The sequence below is a fragment of the Pan paniscus genome, chromosome 17, assembly GCF_029289425.2.
Source record: "Pan paniscus chromosome 17, NHGRI_mPanPan1-v2.0_pri, whole genome shotgun sequence".
Lineage (NCBI taxonomy): Eukaryota > Metazoa > Chordata > Mammalia > Primates > Hominidae > Pan > Pan paniscus.
This window is the reverse complement of record NC_073266.2, coordinates 66682620-66702587: the sequence shown is the minus strand read 5'-3', so window position 1 is coordinate 66702587 and position 19968 is coordinate 66682620. Positions and strand designations below refer to the sequence as shown.

General features: G+C 36.9%; 1 protein-coding gene across 41 annotated transcripts in view; it reads left to right on the top strand.

Moving 5' to 3' along the window:
- The window catches only part of DYM (dymeclin), a 411306-nt gene that overhangs the window by 286942 nt on the left and 104396 nt on the right, over positions 1-19968 (top strand). For all 41 annotated transcript variants that reach the window (XM_034943670.3, XM_055102685.2, XM_034943660.3 and 38 more), the window contains one exon: positions 7404-7506. In XM_034943670.3, the coding sequence (XP_034799561.1) occupies positions 7404-7506 (103 nt within the window). The remainder of the gene's footprint in view (positions 1-7403; positions 7507-19968) is intronic.

The following is a 19968-nucleotide window of genomic DNA, read 5'->3' as shown; positions in this document are numbered from 1 at the left end:
GTCTGTCTTTCCTAGTTCTTCTCCTGCTTCTTATTTAAGTGACCCTTTCTGTCCTCTGTTCACCCTTTCGGTCTTGGTGTTTCCCACAGTTGCTTTTTTTTTTTTTTTTTTGAGACGGAGTCTCGCTTTGTTGCCCAGGCTGGAGTGCAGCACTTGAGAATCTCAGCTCACTGCAACCTCTGCCTCCCGGGTTCAAGAATTCTCCTGCCTCAGCCTCCTGAGTAGCTGGGATTACAGGCACGTGCCACCACGCCCAGCTAGTTTTTGTATTTTTATTAGAGATGGGGTTTCACCATGTTGGTCAGGCTGGTCTCAAATTCCTGACCTCGTGATCCACCCGCCTCAGCCTCCCAAAGCGCTGGGATTACAGGTGTGAGCCAGCACACCCGACCTCATACAGTTCTTTCTTACATTACACAATATCCTTGGGTGATCACCTCCACTTTTGTGATTGCAGCTGATGCAAATAGCCTAAAATTTCTCCTCCCCTCTCTTCTGAGCACCAAATTAGTATTTCTAAACTGCCCATCTGCTTCTTTCTGACCATCTCCACCTGTTGTTCCTGAGCACCTGTAGGTTTCCTAGAAGATTTGTTAAGAGCACAGATTCTAGAGCCAGCAATGCTAGCATTGACTCCTGACTCCACCACTTAGCTGTGTGCCTGGGCAAATTACTCTCTCTGGTTCAATTCCATCATCTATTTATAAAAGGGGGAGGGAGAATGGATAATGGTAGGACCTACCTCACATGGTTGTTAGATGGACAGCACCTGATATATAACTCATAACTGCTGCTACTGTTATTAATTTCTTTTTCTTCCTGAGCGCTCTCCCTCCCTTTCAACTTGTTGTATTCCTAGCATGTCAGTCACCTGATCAGCTAGCCACTGTGTTTCCCAAGTTAGAGACCTCAGTCAGCCCTGATTCCCTTCTTTCCTGCTCCATGCTGTCTCTGCCTTCCACATAGCCCCCATTTGCTTTAAGGTCTCCTCATCTCTTTATTTGGATAATATGGACGTTTCCTAAAGGTTCTGTTTCTAGTCTTGTTCACTTGTCATCTCCTGTCCATCCTTTTCTCCAGGAGCAGAGGAGTCTTTCTAAAACAAGTAGAATTTTATACACTTGGCCCACATTGCTCAGGTCAGTGGTTTTCAACCTTCGGTTCTAGGAGCCCTGAAGTTCCATGGTAGAGACTCTGTGGCCACCATAGATGGCAGGGCATAGGGAGGAGGCTTAGGACATAGAGGCACAAGGAGTAATCTGCCATCCTTACTGCTGAGCCCTGCCTCCCACCTCACACCTCAATACCAAACACAGCAGTTTTGCGTTGATCACTTTCTCATATTGTAGTCCTGCTTTCATAGAACACGTCTGGCTTTCAGGATAAAGTCCAAGGTCTGAGAGAGACATGAGGCAGTTGATAAGCCATCCTCACTGCTACCCAGCCTCATTGCTGTGCTCTGCTGTGTACTCAACACTTGATGCACGTGCAGTGCTGTTTCCCCCACCCACAGGACTCGTATTTCTCTGCCCAACTCACCTTTGTGATTGCCTGATTTGCTCAGCTGACTCCTAATTGTTTCTTAAGAAGCAGTGCAGGCATCATCTCCCAAAGTGATTGCCTCTTTCTCCCTTCAGGTGCAGTTGAGCAGTCCTCACCTGTGTTCCCCTAACATTCCATGTTCACCTCCAGTCTATTTAGGCACGTCCTTTCTCACCTGACTGCGCCCTCTGGGGAGGCAGGACAGAAACTGTGTTGCTTTTGCTTTCACATTCCCTGGCACATACTAGGCCCTGGGTAAATATTTGACTCACTGTCTGTCTCAATGGCTGAGCAAGATGAAATGCAGACCTCTTAGCATGGTCCATGTGGCCTTCTTATTTGGCCCCTCTTGTCTTACCGGCTTCATTTCTTGCCACTTCTCACCCCTGTGAGTTTTCTCTATTCTTGCCTTATAAGTTATGGGTATTTCCTTGAAATCTCCCAGTGCCTTTCTAAACACTTTCCCCCTTCTGAATTACTCTTCCTCCCCGTTTGCTTTTCCAAATAGCAAGTCCTCTAACCTTCAAGGCCACAGTCAAGATAGATTTCCTCTGTGGAATGCACCTAATCTTCCCCCTGTTCTCCCACAGCGCTCTCTTCAGACCCATGGCATTCTCTGATTTCAGTATTGTAAATTTTTTTTTTTTTTCTCATCCCAGTAGACTTGAGTTCCTTGGGGGCGGGGAGCCATGTCTCTTTAATTATTTTGTAAGAATTAGCTTCTCACTCCGAATAGAATAAAAGTCCAGGGCTTTTGATGTGCCATAAAGCGGCCCTTCACAGTCTGGCTTCAAACTGTCTTCATTCTGGTGTCATCTCCTGCCACCATCTGTGTACCCTACACTACAGCCATTTCCACCAGCTTGTGATTTTCTCAGCGTGTTCCCATTTGGACTGACCACACTTATTCTATTTACATGCTGCTTTCTTTTGTGAAATGCTGTCATTGGCAGGGGCTCTGTTTTCTTCAGGATAGCATGTTCTTTTTATCAGATTTTTAAAACGTTATATAATACTTCCTGCATACACAAAAAATAGAGCAATATACCACTCTCTCATGTATGTATCCAGTGTTACCATAAGAACATTTTATATCTACTGTATATGTGTCCATATATATAGAGAGAGAGAGAGAGAGGGAGTACTCATGTGAGAGCTGGACTCCCTTTTTCCTCCTTCCTCAGAGAACAGTGGCTATCCTAAGTGTAGGATTTATCATTTCCATATATATTTGATGTTATTAATATATTTTATCTGTAAATGATATGTAATATTGTTTTCCATTTTAAAAACATAAAATCAGCTTGTTCATATTTTCTAAGGATTCCTGCTTATTTTTTTACTCAACATTGTTTTTGAGATTTATTCATATTCATACATGTAGCATTAGATAATTTTAAATTGCTGTATAATATTTCCTTGTATAACTATCCCACAGTTTATTTACCCATTCTGTTCTTGATTAGTGTTTTGGCTGTTTTCATTTTTTAAATTTGTAATGAACATTCTTATGCAAAAAGAAAAACTAGTCTTTTTCAAATTTTTAAAAAGTATTCTAGCAAATAGATCCCAGCTAAGTGAATATTAAGCTAACTTAAAGATCATTTTTATTTTTAAGACTGATTTTTAAAATCAAATTTATCCATTTACATACAAACATCATATATCTTTATTCCTTATTCTGATTAGCATTAAGCTGGGGGTAAGTACGTTGAATGCAAAGCTTTAAGCAAAAGTTACTCTTTTCACTAAGCAGTTTGCAAGTCATGTCTCGTATACATTTTGCCTTAAAAATGTTAAATAAAAGTCAAAATTATAATGTTTAAATAAAACTTTGAAAGCACTTGCTATAAGATTTTAGTAAAATGCCTGTTAAATTGTATGATAGTAACAAAGTAAGTGTGAATTCTCTGTTTCTCTTTGATGGAGAGCTGAATGTGACCTCAAATGATCTATTCTTACAGAGAATTTCTTAAAGATAGCTAGAAGCAGTATCCACAGCTTCTTGGGGTATACCATTTCAACATTTATGTCCTTAGTAGTAAAATTTTCCATTATGCTAAACCAAAATATCTCATGTTTGAATTGAAGCTCACTTCCTTGTTTGGTGTCCTACTAGCAAGCAAAACAGAGTGTTCATACTCTCTTTTAAAATCAATAAACAAACAAACTAGCCTTTCTTCTCTAAAAGAAACAGTTTCAAGTGTTTTTTGCTCTGGTCCCTAGGACTGTTTAATAATTTTCTTAAATTGATAATGAGAGTTACTATAGATCACCTCTATTGTTCTCTGATAGTGCACTAATAGGGGACACAGGCACACACACACACACACACACACACACACGGAATGTGAGAATGAACATCCCAGGTTTGCTGAACTCAGGAAGCACCTCCTGAGTTCTTATTTTTTCTTAAACTAAGCAAAGTATGCTGCTGTGCTTCACTTGTTCCACTTATTCTTCCTAACACCAAGAAGCTCACTTCTTTCAGGCATATTTATTGCTTTTCTTTTTTTGTTTGGGTAGCCAATTTATGTTTTTGAGTCTTGCCACACCTTGTGCAAGAGTTGACTACCCAAAGTTCTTTTAGTCTCAAAAAATTTCTGAAATTCCATTTATTCCAGAAAATATACTGCAACTAATTAGAAGCGTATTACTGATTTCCTTCTGTATGCATTTCCATGTAAACATGTCTTATAAACAATCCCAATTTTTTTACCTTTTTTTTTTTTTTGCATCTCCTGCAAAATAATTTACATACTTGAAAATATGGACCCCCTAATGCAGTTCAGTATTATGTTCAGTTACTCTTACTCAGCAGTTTTGCTTCAGGCAATTTATCCGAAAGATAGTCTCACTCAGGCATGCTAAAACTTATTTACAAGGGTGTTCATTTCAATGCTGTTTATAATATAAAAATTTGGAAACAATTGCAGTGAGTGATTAATAATGGACTAAATAAATTACGGTATATCCATATCCTTTGATATCAAGTAACAGTAAACACTCGTGTTTGTTGAATGAATGAAGGAATATATTGTTAGATAGACAAAGTGCAAGGTACAGCATAGTATATATTTCATGGAATAAAAAAGGTGGATATATATGTATACAGTATGCATTTGTTTACATGCATTAATGCATATAACGTTTCTGGAATCATACACAATAAACTTAATATTAGTTATCAGTGGGTCATGAGAATAACGGTGAGTGGAAAGTATGGTGTTTACTGTTAACCTTAAAAAGGAAAGATAAAGCAAAACTAAACCTCAAATGGAGAAGACCCAGAAAAATAAAATGATTGGAAAAAAGTGTGTGTGCTCTTATGTACTGAATTCTGTTTTCTACTTCTTGTATAGTACCTCCATTCCAATTTTCTTGCTCTCTCCTACTTTTGCCTCTGTGCTTTGCCTTCTATTTGGAAGTGGCTTTTATTCTCTCTTGCACAGATAACTCTTTCTTCTTTTTCAAGACATTGTGTAGGGCCTAAGGTGACCTTCATGAAACTTCACTGGAGTATTTCATTTCAGGAGTGTTTCATTTCAAAGAAATCGTTCGTTCAGATATATCCTCAGCATGTAACCAGTATCATAAAATTTCATACTTATTCATTCAGTAATTACTTCATGTAATTATTTTTCTTCCCACTTTATTTAAGTATAAACGTAAATAATATTCATTGCCTCTGTTACGTTTGTTTTATACAACATCTAACATTACCAATAAATGTTAAGGAATTTTTTTCCTTGATGATATGAGTTGAAACTTAACCTAGAAAGACTACTTAGTGGCCCTGTCTTCAATGGATATCCTTTTTAAACCATCTGAAATAATTACAGATTTTCCTAAATTGATATTTAAATATTTTATTTGTAAGGGGATTACTAAATACTACAGTGAAGTTTTGGCATAAAAAAATACTACGGGGCCGGGTGCGGTGGCTCACGCCTGTAATCCCAGCACTTTGGGAGGCCGAGGCGGGCGGATCACGAGGTCAGGAGATCGAGACCATCCTGGCTAACACGGTGAAACCCCGTCTCTACTAAAAATACAAAAAATTAGCCGGGCGTGGTAGCGGGCGCCTGTAGTCCCAGCTACTCGGGAGGCTGAGGCAGGAGAATGGCGTGAACCCGGGAGGCGGAGCTTGCAGTGAGCCGAGATCGCGCCACTGCACTCCAGCCTGGGCGACAGAGCGAGACTCCGTCTCAAAAAAAAAAAAAAAAAAAAAATACTATGGGCCATACTTCAGATTTTTATGGGAAGTACATGGAATCAGAATTGCCTTTGTTTTTAAGCTGCCATCTATCCCAAAGAAGAATCCTTTCTTTATTTGATACAATAAATTTAATATTGGGATCATATAATTATAATACATACCTCTGAAGTTCTTTTATTAGGCACATAAGTATTTAGGATTGTTATGTTTTCATGGTAAACTGGCTTTCATCATTATAAAATCTCCCTCTTTATCTCTAGTAATAATAATATTGTTCTTAAGCCTACTTTGTCGGAAATTAACATGGCCATTCCAACTTCCTTATGATTAATGTTTTTATAGTATGTCTTTTTTGTATCCTTTTGTTAACTTGTCTGTATCTTTAAATTTACAAATGTGTCTCTTTTAAATTGCACATGGTTGGGTCTCGCTTTTTTATCCAGTCTGAAAATCTCTGACATTTAACTGGAGTGTTTAGTGCATTTATATTTAATGTAAATCAACTGTATTCTTTGAAGATTGTTTGTTTTGCTCTGTTAGGGTGCCTCTTAGAATAAAGTAATTTGCACTCTAGAGTAGAATAGCCTGACTCCTAAAGCATGGCCTTTCTAAGAATTCAACTGAATGTTCATGTTCATTGATTTTTATCTTCTGGCTGGTTGGAGCTCCAATATCCCTCAGTCTGTTATGGTCCCCAAAATCTCTGTTTAATTTACAGCTCCTGGGTAGTTGTTTACTGCCACACCTTGTGGAGTCTTGCTCTGCACATTACAGCTTAACATTTATACAAACATTCAAGAAGACACTTGGATTTCTGGACCTGCTTTCTGGAAATTCTCTCCTCTCTAGTATTCCGCCTTGCAAAATGCAGTTGCCACAGCAGTATTAAATTCCTCTCTCTGCCTTAGCTCAGCACAACACTGCTGTGTACTCTTTGGGTCCCACCTTCCTGGACCATAGTCTGCAATGTTCCTCGAGACAGAAGCTCACCATTATGGGACTCATCTTCATCTCCCTTTTGTTAGGGATTATAATCCTTTACTTCACATGTTGTGTTACATCTGAAAACAGTTGTGTCATTTTTTTTTTTTAGTTTTCAGTTAGTGATAGCGGGAGAGTTAGTCCAGTATCAGTTAATCTGTCATGGCCAGAAGCAGAAATCTTATAAAACATTTTGAATCATTATTTTTGAGAAATAAAGCTATAATACAGAACCATAGACTCTGTATGACAGTAGAGAAATAATCTTGTCCAACACACTTTTTCAGAAGATGAGAAAATACACAAGCTCAAGTGACTTGTAGTAGATTGCACTATGAGTTAGTCATAGTCTACATCTCAGGTTTTCTCCACTATTCTTTTCCCTATAGTAATCTTATGAAAAATGCTCCTGTGTTTGAAACATAATTTTAAACTGTCATTAAAAAAATTTTTAGAACTCTTATGATTTAAACATCCTCCCCACTCCTTTTTTCTTACATAAATAATATTGTTAATCTTGCTGTTAACACAGGCATGAAGAAAGAATCATTTACAAGTATATTTTAGAATAATTGACATGCTGTGGAACTATATATTTCCACAGAAGACAGAAAAGAAAACAGTTCCTTTAATATAATTGGTTTTTTGTTTGTTTTTCCAGTTTATTTTCTTTGCTGTCTAAAAAACACAACAAAGTTCTGGAACAAGCCACACAGTCCTTGAGAGGTTCGCTGAGTTCTAATGATGTTCCTCTACCAGATTATGTAAGTAGTTACCTTATTCATCAATAAAATTTTCCTTTCAGCCAGGCACAGTAACTCATGCCTGTAATCCCAGCACTTTGGGAGGCCGAGGCAGATGGATCACTTGGTCGGGAGTTCAAGACCAGCCTGACCAACATGGTGAAACCCCATCTCTACTAAAAATGCAAAAATTAGCCGGGTGTGGTGGTGCACACCTGTAGTCCCAGCTATTTGGGAGGCCGAGGCAGGAGAATCACTTGAATCCGGGAGGCAGAGGTTGCAGTGAGCTGAGATCATGCCCCTGCACTGTAGCCTGGGTGACACAGTAAGACTCTGCATCTCAAAAAAATAATAAATAAATAAATTATTTCATTGTAAAATTTATAATAGCATTACCCCTCTCTTCTCAAGATCTTACTGTGCTGAAAATCTTTGCTGCCTGAGAAACCTCTAATATGCAAATAGAAGAGTGGTGTCTCAAATCAAGGGAACAAGTTGTAAATGATTGTTAACAAGTGGTTGAAGAAAATCAACCTTAAACCAATAATTTGTACATAATTAAGAATCTTTATATCTGAGTTGAGAAACCCAGTCAAGCTAATAACACAAAAACAAAAGCAGGGATGATTTTATAGGAAGTATGCAAAGATTCCTTATTGAACTTAAGGGGAGCAAGTACACCTGGATTTCCCAGAGATCTGGAACCTAAAATTGAAAAGCCATTGGGTCTTATTTTGGGGGTCATTTCGTTTCTGGTCTCTGCTTCCTTTTGCTTCTGCTTTATTCTGCTGCTGCTTTCTACCATCCAGGTTTATCTGTTTGCTTACTTGGACCTAAAATAGCAACCCCAGCCCTTCCTCTTCTTCCCTCCAACCTTGTGAGTGCAGTGCCTTTAGCTGTCTTAAAGTCTTAAAGTCCTCATTCTCAATTCCTGAGAAAGAGAATCTAATTGGCTCTGCTCTCATCAGGGTGTGACTCCAGTCTTACCAGACATGGTCAGAAGAGAGCAGCAGTAACATGTGGCCTTTGTTCCATCCACCTTAATGACGAAGAGCTTATTACCAACTGCTACGGTTGAATGTGCCATCCAAAACTCATGTTGAAACTTAATCGCCAGTGTGGCAGTATTGAAAAGTGGGACCTTGAATAGGTGATTGGATCCCTTACAAATGGATTAATGAATTCATGGATCAATAGATTAGTGAGTTAATGGATTAATAGGTTAGCATAGGAGGGGAACTAGTAGCTTTATAAGAAGAGGAAGAGAGACTTGAGCTAGCATGTTAGCATGCACTGTGTGATACCCTGCATCATCTTGGGATGCCACAGAGAGTCACCACTAGCAAGAAGGTTCTCACCAGCTGCATCTCCTTGACCATGGCCTTCCCAGCCTCCATAACTGTATAAATTCCTTTTTCTTTATAAATTACCTAGTTTCAGGTATTCTGTTCTAACCGACAGAAAATGCACTAAGACATCACCTGACCTTAGAGGATGCTGATGGAATAGAATAGAAACAGCACAGGGGTGAGCATAATATAATAATAGGAAAGAGAATGTGTTATAAATTTTCTTAAAGTAGTGTGACTACCTGTGACATTTCTTATATTTTGGAATATGGCTTTGATGAAGATGCTAAAAATTATCTTGCCATTAACCACAGGAGAAGTTCATCAAGTTCTAATAAGGACAGCTCTAAATCTCCGGACAACAACATAGTGGATTGGTATTTAGAAACTTTATTAGAGAACTCTTTAGTTCTGAGTTTGCAGTGATGATGCATACCAGACAGCTGTAGAGTTGCCTTGCTTCTTTCCTGTGGTTTGTTTCATTTCTAAATGGTTGTCCTGATATGAGACTGTGGGAACAGTACCCAGTCCAGATATCAGTCAATGATAAACAAAGATAGCTGTGTGCAGCCACAGCCTGACTGGTGTTAGTTTTTTCTCGTGTGTGTGTGGGTATGTGATGTCACAATCTGTCATCCCCTTAAGGTATTAAGTTTATAATTCCAAAATGTATCTTTTAAGATTTTCCTGTTAAGTTGAATGTTCTAATTTTTTAATTAGCATAACAGCTCGCTTAATTCTACACTTGCCATACCTGTGATAAGAAAAATATATCTAGTAACTGTTTAGAAACCCTATCGGGGCCAGGGTGGCAATGAGGAGTTGTGTTTACCAAAAACTTGAATTTGGGTCATCTGCAAATGTTTTGTTATTTATAAGCAATTATTATTTGATTTATGTAGTATTCCTGTGCCATTTACTCCACAAAAATGTGTTGAATATGTATAGTTCTGAAGTTCTGATGTTGCCTTAGTAGCATTCTTCTTTAATCAGAGATCTATAAAATTAATATTTGAGGAAATAGGTCATATTTACTGGTATTTGCCAATCATGGAGGTAATTATGCCATGATGGGACAATTTGAATTTGTAACAGTCCTGTGAATTCTGCTACTGAAGTTTACAGATTTTAGAGTCACTGATTGAATATTTTCTTCTTGTATAAAATTTTCACCAAGTAAAAATGAATTTCTTAAAGCATCTGCTTCCGAGAAATAGTGGGAAAATTCCATTTGGAATCTGTCATTGACAATCCTTTTTTTTTTTTTTTCTTAACATTTATGTGTATGAGACTTTGTAAATCACAACATTTTTCAAATGGGTTTATGAACTTGAATTTTGCTGCCTTTTCTCAGATTTAATTGAAGAGAATGGTTAGCACTGATTCAGTAGGAGAGATGACTGTGAATCACTCCTGATAGAGACCTGAAAGGTGATTAAACAAACAGCAGTAACCTTAAAAATAAGCACCGTTGTATGTTCTTTCATGATACTTCAATGTTTTGTTGGTCATTCCCATTGCTCAAAATACTGTTGTATAAGTGATTTACACATTTGAAACCATTTTCTCTTTTACATTAGTCATTAACTGGGAAAATGAACATGTTCCTTCCTTTTCTTTCGCAGAAGTTTTACTTAAGTACCTTTGCCAGTAACCACATAAAATTCTGTGTCCTGGACTAATGCTTTAAACCACTTGTTGGTAAAAGATGAAAAAGGAAAATGAGAAGGTCTTAATGCAGCAGTGAATTCCTAGATGTGTACTATTTTTTTTTTTTGAGACAGAGTCTCACGACGTGTAGTTTCTACACCAAGACTGAATGTACTGTATTAGCAGAGTTTGAATAAGTACTTAAAAATAAGGACATGTTTTTCTTCTCACTGTAGTACATAGAGTACTTTCAGTCTACCTAGAGATTTCTAAGTTTATTAAGAAAATGTTTATCCTCATTATACTGTATAATTCACAAATCAGTTGAGTAACAACATAGAAAGCAAATCGCAAGTTCCAAAAACATTAGTATTAGTACTTTAGTGCAACTATGTTGGTCTGAACATCTCTAGGGAAACCTGAAACCTTCAACGGAGTTCCAGATAATGAGGAAACTGCCCTGGCTGTTTAAGGGGAAATAAAACAAAAATTGTACTCAAGCCTGTGGGGGGAGAGAATGCCACTACAGGGGCAGTAAGGGAGTTTAAGAAAGCAAATAAAGTTCCATTGACTTGGCTTTGCTTTGGTGTTTGTATGATCAGGATTACATACGATTTAATTCAGTGACTAACAGGGACAGGAGAGAATTGTTAAAGGAGAATCTTTCAACAGATTTTTTTTAATAAAAATGAACTGAACTTTCAGAGAAGTTTGGTCATATATAACCAAATATGGAACCTGAATATAGAAAATGAAACAAAGATAATAAATGAGTTATGAATGCTTTTTAAACTATAACCATATGAATATTTATAACCAATGAGGAATATTGTTACTGTACCATATAAGCTTTGTTTCCCTAGTTCCTAACAATTTAACTTTTATTCTAGTTGCAACCATAAGGAACCAAATTATATTGCCCTGTGGTCATCAAATAACTTTGAATCTTTCTGTAGGACTGACTCTACCACCTAACTCCAAAATGTAGAGATTGGGTCTCACTATATTGCCCAGGCTGGTCTTGAACTCCTGGCCTCAAGTGATTGTCCTGCCTTGTCTTCCCAAGGTGCTAGGATTACAGGCATGAGCCACTGTGCCCTACAGATAGCTTGCTTCTAAACTGTAACTTTCTAAAGAGTAAAAGCCATCCATATGAAATTTATTTTCATCAAGTCATGATCACTTATTATTATCATTCTATATGGAATTCTAAGATACTGTTAACTCTGGACTATATCACTGGCTGACCTTCTGACTTCATAGCTTTTATTAATAATCTTTTAGACCTTGTTTACAAACTTTTAAATCTGCTTTCAGACATTTAGTTTCTTCAGAAATGTATTATAGGATATTCTAATCTGATTTTCATGTGACAAAATTTAAATTCAGAGATGTTTCTATTTTCCACCCCATCCTTTTTAGGTTGTTCTATTATTAAGATTCTGTGTGGTGTTTACTCTTTAACTTAGATCTCAAATTCATTTGACTCAATAGTTGATGGATAAATAATATTGAAAACTATCTTCAGTCAATTGTTTTGTACAATGTTTGTGCCTTTACTGAGCTAGTGTTAAAATGCCCCTTTGTACACACACGTACATAAATAATACAAAGATATACATACATATTGTTTGTATATAATGGTATTAGAGTATTCTTTTTTAAATTTGTATGGGTAGATAGTAGATGTATATATTTATAGGGTACATGAGATATTTTAATACCCACGTACAATGAGTAATATCAGGATGAATGGGGTAACCATTTATCCTTTCTTTGTGTTACAAACAATCCAATTATGCTCTTTTAGTTATTTCAAAATGTACAATAAATTATTGTTAGCTGTAATCACCCTGTTGTGCTATTATCAAATACTAGATCTTCTTGATTCTATCCAACCATATTTTTTTACTCCTTAATCATCCCCTCCCTGCCCCAACTACCCTTCGCAGCCTCTGGTAACCATCCTTCTTGTTAGGTGAAACAAGCCAGGCACAAACAAACAAACATCACACGTTCTTACTTATTTATGGGAGCTAAAAATTAATACAACTGAACTCATGAAGACAGAGAGTAGAATAATGGCATTAGTTCTTGATGGAAATGTCCCTTAAAGATTTTTCTGGAAGATTTAAAGGCTGGGGTAGGTAATTTAACACTTATATAACATGGGAACAGTTATCTTAGTAGGTTTGCTGTCATATCCAAGAAGTTTGAAAAGCTGAAATTTGTTACTCTTAAAACAGCTCCTTTCACATGTTGTCACTTTGACAATTGCTTTTGGGGGTCAACTTTTCATGCATTTATTCTAGTGATGATAACAGCAATCAGAATATTATTAAAACTTTTGTTTTACATTACTTTACCATGGTATAAGAGGTAAAAATGAAGAAGGCATAGTACCTACTTACAGGATAGTTAAAACAGATACACAACTAAAATACAATTCAACATATAACCAATTTTATAAAAGCTACAGAACCAAACTTGTGGGTTGTCAGAAGAGAAAGTGAGAGAGAAAAACTTTTAGGAAGAAGGGGAGGTACTGTGGCAGTCTTCATTGAAAGGAGTTGAAATTTGAGCTGGGTAATATTTTTCAAAGGAGAGATTCAGGCAGGAAAACATTCCAGGTGTTATGCTTCTTCAAAGAGGGCATGAAAGTGAAAAATGGTCATGTGTCATTGTCACTGAGTTGTTTGTATCCAGCACAGTGTCTGGTGTATAATAGGTGTTCAATAATTATTTGTCACCCCTGACTCATTCTATACACAAGAATTAACTCAAAATGGACCATAGACCTAAATGTCAGAGCTAACATTATACAACTTTTAGAATAAAATATGATTAAACCTTCATGACTTTGGGTTAGGCAAAGACTTCTTAGGTGATGCCAAAAACTCAAGTGACAAAAGAAAAATAGATAAATTAGACTTCATCAAAATTTAAAACTTTGTGTTTCAAAGGATGCAATTAAGAAAGCAAAAAGACAATCTACAGAATGGGAGAGGATATTTGCAAATAATCCACCTGATAAGGGACTAGTATCTATAATATGTGAAGAGATCAATAATAAAAAGATAACGGAATTTTAAAATGGGCAAATATTATATTTTGTGAACTGGTTCTGTGGCTTGTGACCTTTGTGGCCTTAAGTATGTCATTTTGCCTCACTGGGCCTCAATTACCTTTTCTGTACTATGATGGCCAGAACCAAAAAGACAAATAATAATGAGAATTGGACACCTGGGGTTCTTTTGAGGATTAAATGAATGAGGTAGGATCCTTGGCATGAAGCAAGTGCTTGATAAGGTTAGCTATTACAGTTATGCCATGCTGCCCATGTGTGGGAGAGACAGTCTGGGACCACAGGTGTTAGTTCAGAAGATGGAACTGTCTCTGAGCTCTTTAGTGCAGAAAGAGCTTCTGCAGGAGGAGGAGTGGTGTGATATTAGATGGAGAGGTAGGGATCACAACAGCCAGCAGTCACTAACTACAGGTGAGCAGCAACATCTGGAGGATTTTCTAATCTGTCTGGGAACATCTGGGTAGTTACTTGACATCACAGCGTGTACCTGAACCCCAAAGATGGACTCCCTCTTCCCAGGGTGCTTCCTGACCTTGGAATTCCCAAGGTCAGGCATGTCCAGGAGCCCCAGAAATAAGCCAAACCAGAGTGACCACCAAGAACAAAGAAATGGGGGTCATGTTGGCAGGCTTCCTGTCAACCAGCTGCTTTTCCTGAATGCCAGGCATGTGCCAGGCACCCCACTTTAGGTGAGGCAAAGACTTTAGGTGAGGCAGAGACTGGCCAGATGCTCCACAAAACCCATTTCCTCTCCCTGATTACACAGCAAAGCAACATTTTCCAGCTCCCTTGCATCTAGGAGGGGGGCATATGACTAGCTCTAAGTCAGTGGAATGTAGGTAGAAATGCTGTCTTCCACACTTTTTTTTTTTTTTTTTTTTTTTGAGACAGCGTTTTCACTCTGTCGCCCAGGCTGGAGCACAGTGGCATGATCTCAGCTCACTGCAGCCTCTGCCTCCTGGGTTCAAGCAATTCTCCTGCCTCAGCCTCCCAAGTAGCTGGGACTATAGGCATGCACCACCATGCCCTACTCATATTTGTATTTTTAGTAGAGACAGGGTCTCATCATGTTGGCCAGGCTGGTCTCGAACTCCTGACCTCAGGTGATCCACCCACCTCAAACCCCCGAAGTGCTGGGATTACAGGCGTGAGCCACCACGCCTGGCCATTTTTTATTGTTGTTGTTTTTGAGTGGGGGCGCGGTTTGTGTGTGTCTTCCACACTTCTCTTTTCTCATCATTTGCTGGCTGGTTGCAGGAGACCCAGTGGGAGATTCCAAGTTCCCACAGGATAACATTTTCTGGATCCCTGGATCCTCTCACGGAAGGCCAACTGAGCATCTTGTTGGACTGTGATGCAAGTTAGCAATAAAATTTTTACTGCATTTTTTAAATGGGAAAAGTCTTAATAGACATTTTTCCAAAGAAGATATAAAAAGTGGCCTATTAGCACATCAAAAGATACTCAACATCATTGGCTATTAAGGAAATGCAGATCAAAACCATGAGATACCACTTCACACATCTATTTTGATGGCCAGAATAAAAAGGCAGATAATAACAAGTGTTGGTGAAGATGTGGAGAAATTAGAATCCTCATGTACTGCTCATGGGAATGTTAAATGGTGCAGCCATTTTAGTTCATCAGTAATTAAACACAGAGTTATCATATGACAGAGAAATTTCATTTCTGGGTTTACATACAAATGAATTGAAAACATATGTCTACCTGAAAATGTGCATGTTCATAGAACCATTATTTGCAATAGCCAAAAATGGAAACAACTGAAGTGTCCATCAGAAGACAAATGGATAAATAAAATGTGGTGTATCCATACCATGTGAGATACCATGTGAGATACTACTAGCCCTTCTCAGTGCATCATACAATAAAAAGGAATTAAATGCTGATACATTCTTAATCATGGATGAACCTTGAAAACATTATGCTAAGTGAAAGGAGCCAGTAACAAGGCCACTTATTGTTTGATCTCATGTATATGGAATGTCCAGAATAGGCAAATCTTATAGAGGTAGATAGTAGATGCCTTAGGGCTGGAGTGTGAAGCAGAATGAGGTGTGACTACTAATGGGCACAGAGTTTATTTTGGGAGGTGATGAAATGTTTCAAAATTAGGCTGTGGTGATATTTGCACAACTCTGTGAATATACCAAAAACCATTCAATCATACTTTAGATTGGTGAAGTATATCGTATATGAATTGTATCTTGATGAAGCCATTGAAAAAAAAGTAGTGCTTTGAGCACGGGGGGAAAAAGAGAGCTATTTGTTGGGTGTGTGTACTAGTAGATAAAGATCAGCATGGCTAGCATTATGGCACAAAGGTGAATGTAGGAAAATAAATCTTGTACTTTGAAATAATTAATATTTTAAGGAGGCAAAATATGTTTGAGTGATTTGACTTTAGAAACTGCGAAAGTCAGCTAGATATGCAGTTCCACAAAGGTGTGTATATTCTTCAACCTTGCTTAAGAACAAAAAATAGAAATAAGCAAAATATCCCTCAATAAGGGACTTATTAAATAAAGTATAAATTCATCCAATGCAGTATTCTACAGCTATTTTTTAAATGAATTCAATCTACATGGGTTTATATGAAAAGATACCCATGATATATAAACCAGTAAGAAAAATACTTTATAGCATGTAGTTTATACATACATGTATGCTTGAAAATATGCATTAAATTTTTCAATAATGCACAACTATTAAATAATGGTTACTTCTGGGGAGTCAGACTGAAAGATCTCAAAGAAAAAAGAATAACATACTTTTTACTTTATATTCTTCTTTGTAGGTGTAGATCTTGAATTTCTGTCAAGTATACATGCAACTTGCTTTCCCTCCATTCCTCCATTAAGATAATTTTAGACTTATAGAGATGTTTTAAAGAATTTCCAGCTGGGCGCATTGGCTCACACCTGTAATCCCAGCATTTTGGGAGGCCGAGGCAGGTGGATCACTTGAAGTCAGGAGTTGGACATCAGCCTGAACAACGTGGTGAAACCCTGTCTCTACTAAAAATACAAAAATTAGCTGAGCATGGTGGCTCACGACTGTAATCCCAGATACTCGGGAGACTGAGGCCGGAGAACTGCTTGAACCCAGGAGGCGGAGGTTGCAGTGAGCTGAGATTGCGCCATTGCACTCCAATCTGGGCGACAAAAGCGAAACTCTGTCTCAAAAAAAACAAAAATGAATTTTCATATATACTTCACCCAATTCTCCCTTTTGCTAATATCTTACATGATCATGTAACATTTATCAAAATAAAGGAATTAATACTGGTACATTACTGTTAACTTTAATAACAATCTCATTCAGATTTTACAATTTTAACATTAATGCCTATTCTTTTCTGGGACCCAACCCAGGATCCCATATTAAATTTCCTTGTCATGTCTCCTAAGTCTTTCTTGTCTTTCATGACCTCAACACTTCTAAAGACTACTAGTCAGTTATTTTGTGGAATATCCCCCAATTTGGATTTGGCTGGTGTTTTCTCATGATTAGATTGAGGTCATGCATTATTGACAAGGATTGGGAAGAGGTGAGCCCTTCTCAGTGCATCATACTGGGAAATACATGATATTGATACATATTACTGGTGAGGTTTACCTTGACCATTTTGCTAAGGTGAGGTATGCCAGGGTTTTTTACTGTAAATTTGTTATTTTTCTCTTTGTAATGACTATATATTTTGGGGAGATACTTTAAGACTATGCCAATATCCTGTTTCTGCTTACAAATTTTCCCACAAATTTTGAAATCCACTGATGGATCTTGCCTGCAGCATGTATCACTGATTTACTAGTGATTTTCTTTTTTTCTCATTCCTTCTGCCATTATTAATAGAATTCTATAAGGAAGAGTTGTCACTTCTCCCTCGTGTATTTACTTATTCAATTATTTATTTCTATCAGTTTGGACACATGGATCCTTGTTTTATTCTGTGTGTTATAACCAATACTGTTATTATTCTGTTGCTCACATTGTTCCAGCTTTGGCCATTGGGAGCTCTTTCATGTTGTGTCCTCTGCCCTCTCAGTTTACTCTTATCTTTTTTTGAGACCATCAAGATGCTCCAGTTCATCGTGTATTTTCTCTGCCCCAGCCCTGGAATCAACCATTTCTCCAGGAGGATCATGAAATTTGGATCAAGATCTTTATATTTACTTTCATATTGAAGAAACTGTGTAAAACAGTTAGAGCCAAACCCTGTGAATAAAATTGGTGAACATCCCTAGCACAACTGCTTTGAACTTAAATAGATTCCAAGCCCCACATTGATTAGGTCCCAGTGAGTTTCTTCTTTAGTGCAATCGATTTTTTTCCCAGGTTTATAATAAATAAATAATAAATAAATTTTTTATTTTATTATTTTTTATATATTATTATATATATTTATTATATTTTATTATTTATTATATTATATATATAATTTAATATATAATAATATTATAAATATTATTATATATTATTATTTATTATTAAAAATAAAATTTATTATTTTATTATTATTCATAATAAATAAAAAATTGTATATTTTGGAGTATATGACATGATTTGCTATATGTATTCATTCTGAAACAATTACCACAATTAAGTCAATTAACACATCCATTACCTCACATAGTTACCATTTTGTGTGATGAGAACACTTATGATCTACTCTCTTAGCAAATATCACGTGTACAATACAGTATTATTAACTACAGTCACCATGCTATACACTGGGTCCACAGAACTTACTCATCTTACATAACTGAAAGTTTGTTCCCTGTGACCAACATCTCCTTTCCCCCACCCCCTGGCAACCACTGTACGGCTCTGATTCTATGATTTTGACTTTTTTGGATTTCACATCTAAGTGAGATCATGCAGTATTTCCCTTTTTGTCTCTGTCTCATTTACTTAGCATAATGTTCTCCAGGTTTATCCATGTTGTCGCAAATGATAGGATCTCCTTATTTATGGCTAAATGATATTCCATTGTGGATATGCACCACGTTTTCTTTCTCCATGTATCTGTCAGCGAGCACTTAGGTTGTCTTCATATCTTAGCGGTAGTTAATAATGCTGAAATGAATATGCAAGTGCAAATATAGATACCTCATTTCCTTTGGGTATATACCCAGAAGTGGAATGGTTGGATCATATGGTCATTCTATTTTTAATTATTTGAGGAACCTCCTGCTGCTTTTCATAATGGTTGTACCAATACAATTGATTTTAAAATTCAAGCAAAGTCTGTAGCGAGTAAGCAAACTCCTCATCCCCCCTGACCCTACCACTTTTTTCCTCATGAAAAGCCAGGCCTGACTTTGACATAAGACGACCAATTTTCGTGCTTGTGTTCTAACTGGGCTAGGACCTGAGAGTTCCAAAAATGTTCTGAGAGTGATTCTAAGGACAATATTGAGTTGGAGGGCTCCCCTCTTTTTTAAAACAAAAACAAAACATTCCTTCATTTTTAAACTGAAGGATCGAATGAAACACTATTGCCTTTTCTTACTCCTGAAGAGGAAGATCGTTCTGTCCCTTCTTATGGAATATGGTAGAATATTATTTTTAAGGACTTTTAAAAAAATTATTAAAAAACTTTTATGTTCCTTCGTCTCTCTGGCTTATAAAAAGAAATAGGATGTGTTTGCATTGAAATCTGGCAATGATTAATTAACTTTCTAAGTGAAGTTTAAAGAATACAGAAAAAATAACCCATGCATATTCAGTAGTAACGTGTGATAGATTTCTAAAAACCAGTGATCACAGTTTCTTTCCCCCTCTTTCCATTCTAGTGAAAAAGTTTTTACTTCCTGCTGCATAGAGCTAATATAAAAACACCTTTTCCTGAAATATTTTTAAATTTCCTTTTACTTATTTGAGAAATCTTTAATTTTCTGTTTGCTCAGATCTTGATTGTTTTTCATTCTGTTTCTCCCCTTCTGCCTGTTCATAGTTCCTAATAGGAAGAAAAGAAGTCTCCTATTTGGAATTTTCTTTGATTTATCCTTGATTTACATGGCAAATAGAAAGCAGCTGTCTATTTAAGCATCTAATTCTTGAAACCATAGTCCCCTCAAGCGTCATCTGGAAATAATGTAGCTTGTAAAACAAAGCTAAGAAGAAAAGGCAATGTTTGTTTTATGTGGGATGAATGATTTCTGTTGGGGTCCTTTAATTCGGCTATTATGAGGGTTATTAAAAAGCAGTATTACAAAAGAGGCTTAAATGAAAAGAATTTTTTAAGCTGGTATCTTATTATTATAGTTGATTATAGTCAAAGCTACAAATGTTTTATAAATGCCACTTTATTTGAGTTTCTCTAAATAAGACCCCCAAAACCAGTAATTTTATTCATTGTATGAGTGGAAATTC